The 2,621-nt window shown below is 53.2% G+C and overlaps 1 protein-coding gene across 1 annotated transcript in view; it reads left to right on the top strand.

Moving 5' to 3' along the window:
• PRR5 (proline rich 5 (renal)) overlaps window positions 1-2,621 on the top strand; it is a 58,922-nt gene that overhangs the window by 18,523 nt on the left and 37,778 nt on the right. The window contains 1 exon segment of the mRNA XM_011934800.1: window positions 2,196-2,227. Within this exon segment, the coding sequence (XP_011790190.1) occupies window positions 2,196-2,227 (32 nt within the window).

Raw genomic sequence — 2,621 nt, 5'->3', positions numbered from 1 at the left:
TCTCGATCTCCTGACCTCGTGATCCGCTCGCCTCGGCCTCCCAAAGTGCTGGGATTACAGGCCTGAGCCACCGCGCCCAGCCATCATCCTTTATTCTTATGAGATAAATGTTCATCCGTCCATTAAACCACGTATCTGTGAAGCACCCACTCTGTGCTAGGTACGGGGACTGTAGCAGTGAACAAGTTGTTATGGTTCTTGCCCTCCTGGCTTATGGCATAGGATGGAAAAAAAGTCATCAGGTGACAAGAGGACGACCCCTGAGCCTAACTGAGAGTGAAGGCGGTCAGAGACAGGGGCAACTAACTTCCCTGAAAGACGTTCTAGGGCCAGGGAGGGACCCGCAGCTGGAGGGCAAGCAGGTCTCAGAGGCCCCTCCGAGGAGTCAAGGATCTGGGCTTTATCCTCTGTTTTAATTCTTTTCAGAGACACTTCAGTACACGCTTTCGTATTTTTATATGTTTTGTTGTTGTTGTTGTTGTTGGTTTTTTTACAGCAATAAGGTAGGAAATCCATGTCTGGCTGTGAAATTTGGTTTGGGATCTAAAAGATACAGTGTGCCTGTAAGTTTGAGCGCGTGGGCTGGGCACAGTAGCTCATGCCTGTAATCCTAACACTGTGTGTGGCCAAAGTAGGAGGATTGCTTGAGTCCAGGAGTTTGAGACCAGCCTGGGCAACATAGCAAGACCCTGTCTCTATTAAAAAAAAATTTTTTTTAATTGGCCAGGGAGCCGGGTGTGGTGGTTCACACCTGTAATCCTAGCATTTTGGGAGGCCGAGGTGGGAGGATCACCTGAGGTCAGGAGTTCGAGACCAGCCTGGCCAACATAGTGAAACCCCGTCTCTACTAAAAATAAAAAAAAAAGAAAAAACTAGCCAGGCATGGTGGCAGGTGCCTGTAATCTCAGCTACTCAGGAGATTGAGGCAGGAGAATTGCTTGAACCCAGGAGGTGGAGGTTTGCAGTGAGCCATGATTGCACCATTGCACTCCAACCCGGGCAACAAGAGCAAAACTCCATCACACACACACAAAATTAGCCAGGCATGGTGGTACATGTCTTGTAGTCCCAGCTACTCAGGAGGCTACCATGGGAGGGTTGCCTGAACCCAGGAGGTAGAGGCTGCGGTGACCACGATGGTGCCACTGCATTCAACCTGGGCCACAGAGTGAGACTCCGTCTCAGAAAGAAAAAGAAAATGTGTACAGCACTTGACAGTTAGTTTACAAAGCACCTGTTGCTGCCTGTGGGCCCCCAGCTGCCTGTGAGATGAACCGGTCCATTCCACTTTACTGACGAGCAAGTTTGTCTGTTTATGGCTCTCCCAAAGACAATGGTATTTATGTTTATGTCTGGAACACAGGAGGTGCCCAGGAGACACTGGTTGATTTGCACTAAACAAAGACTCTTCACGAGGCTCTCTTACATTTTATTTTATTTTTATTTTTATTATTTTTTGAGACAGAGTTTCGCTCTTGTTGCCCAGGCTGGAGTGCAATGGCGCAATCTCAGCTCTCCGCAACCTCCGCCTCCCAGGTTCAAGTGATTCTCCTGTCTCAGCCTCCTGAGTAGCTGGGATTACGGGCATGCGCCACCACGCCCGGCTAATTTTTGTATTTTTAGTAGAGACGAGGTTTCTCCATGTTGACCCAGCTGGTCATGAACTCCTGACCCCAGGTGATCCTCCCACCTCGGCCTCCCAAAGTGCTGGGATTACAGGCATGAGCCACGACCTCTCTCTTACATTTTATATGGGGCCTTCCCAGCTCTCCGAGCTGTGGCTGTCACCCCCCATCTGATGGAGGGGTCAGGTGAGCCTTGTGGGAATCCCAGAAGCTGGGGACTGGGAAGGGCCCCATGCAAGGGGCTGGACGCTCCCTGTGGTGAGGCCCAACTTTGTCGTTTGTTGATTGCACAATGTTGGGCAAGTGATTTCACTCTGCGAGCCTCAATGTCCTCAACTGAAAAATGGGGAGAATAATAACCTTTGCCTCACGGAAGTAGTTCCTGTTAGTTCATGTGAGATCAGATATCTAAAAGTGCTCTGCAAAGCAGGCAGGAAGCACCAGCCGTGCCCTGCCTTCACTGGGATCACTCTGCCCCCACCACAGAGACTTGGGAAGCTCTGCTTGGTTTTACCATCCAAGAGACCTGGGGGTGGGGGATAAGGAGCAAACCCTCTCTACTTCTTCAAGCCGCCAATCCAGCAAATCCTCCAGGCAGCCAGGCAATGCTGAAGTCCCCATCCAAGGGGGTCTAGGCCGAGGCCGGGTGGGGTGGGTTCTTGGGCCGAGGTGCCTGGAGGGGAGTGAAGGCCTCTACCCAAAGTCCGCATGAGAAGTAGGTGGGGGAGCCTGTGTTCAGGTGAGGGGTACGGAGGCACCTTTGTGGCACAGCCTTTGCGAGGAGGGACGTAAGGGAGAGACCGCCGGGGCCGGGGTCGCTGGACATTGTGTGGGCGCGACCGCAGTGCCGGGCGGGGGGCGGGCGCTTGGGCTTGGGTCCTGCGCCCCGTGCGTGTTGGTTTCCTGTGGGCAAGTGGGGTCCTCGGAAGAGGGGAGGAGGGCGAGCACGTCCCCAGAGGGTAGACCGAGCGGAGCGTCGCGGCAGCTGCGGCCGCG

This window comes from Colobus angolensis, unplaced genomic scaffold (assembly GCF_000951035.1).
Source record: "Colobus angolensis palliatus isolate OR3802 unplaced genomic scaffold, Cang.pa_1.0 Scaffold138, whole genome shotgun sequence".
Taxonomy (NCBI): domain Eukaryota; kingdom Metazoa; phylum Chordata; class Mammalia; order Primates; family Cercopithecidae; genus Colobus; species Colobus angolensis.
This window is presented reverse-complemented; position numbering and strand designations above follow the sequence as displayed.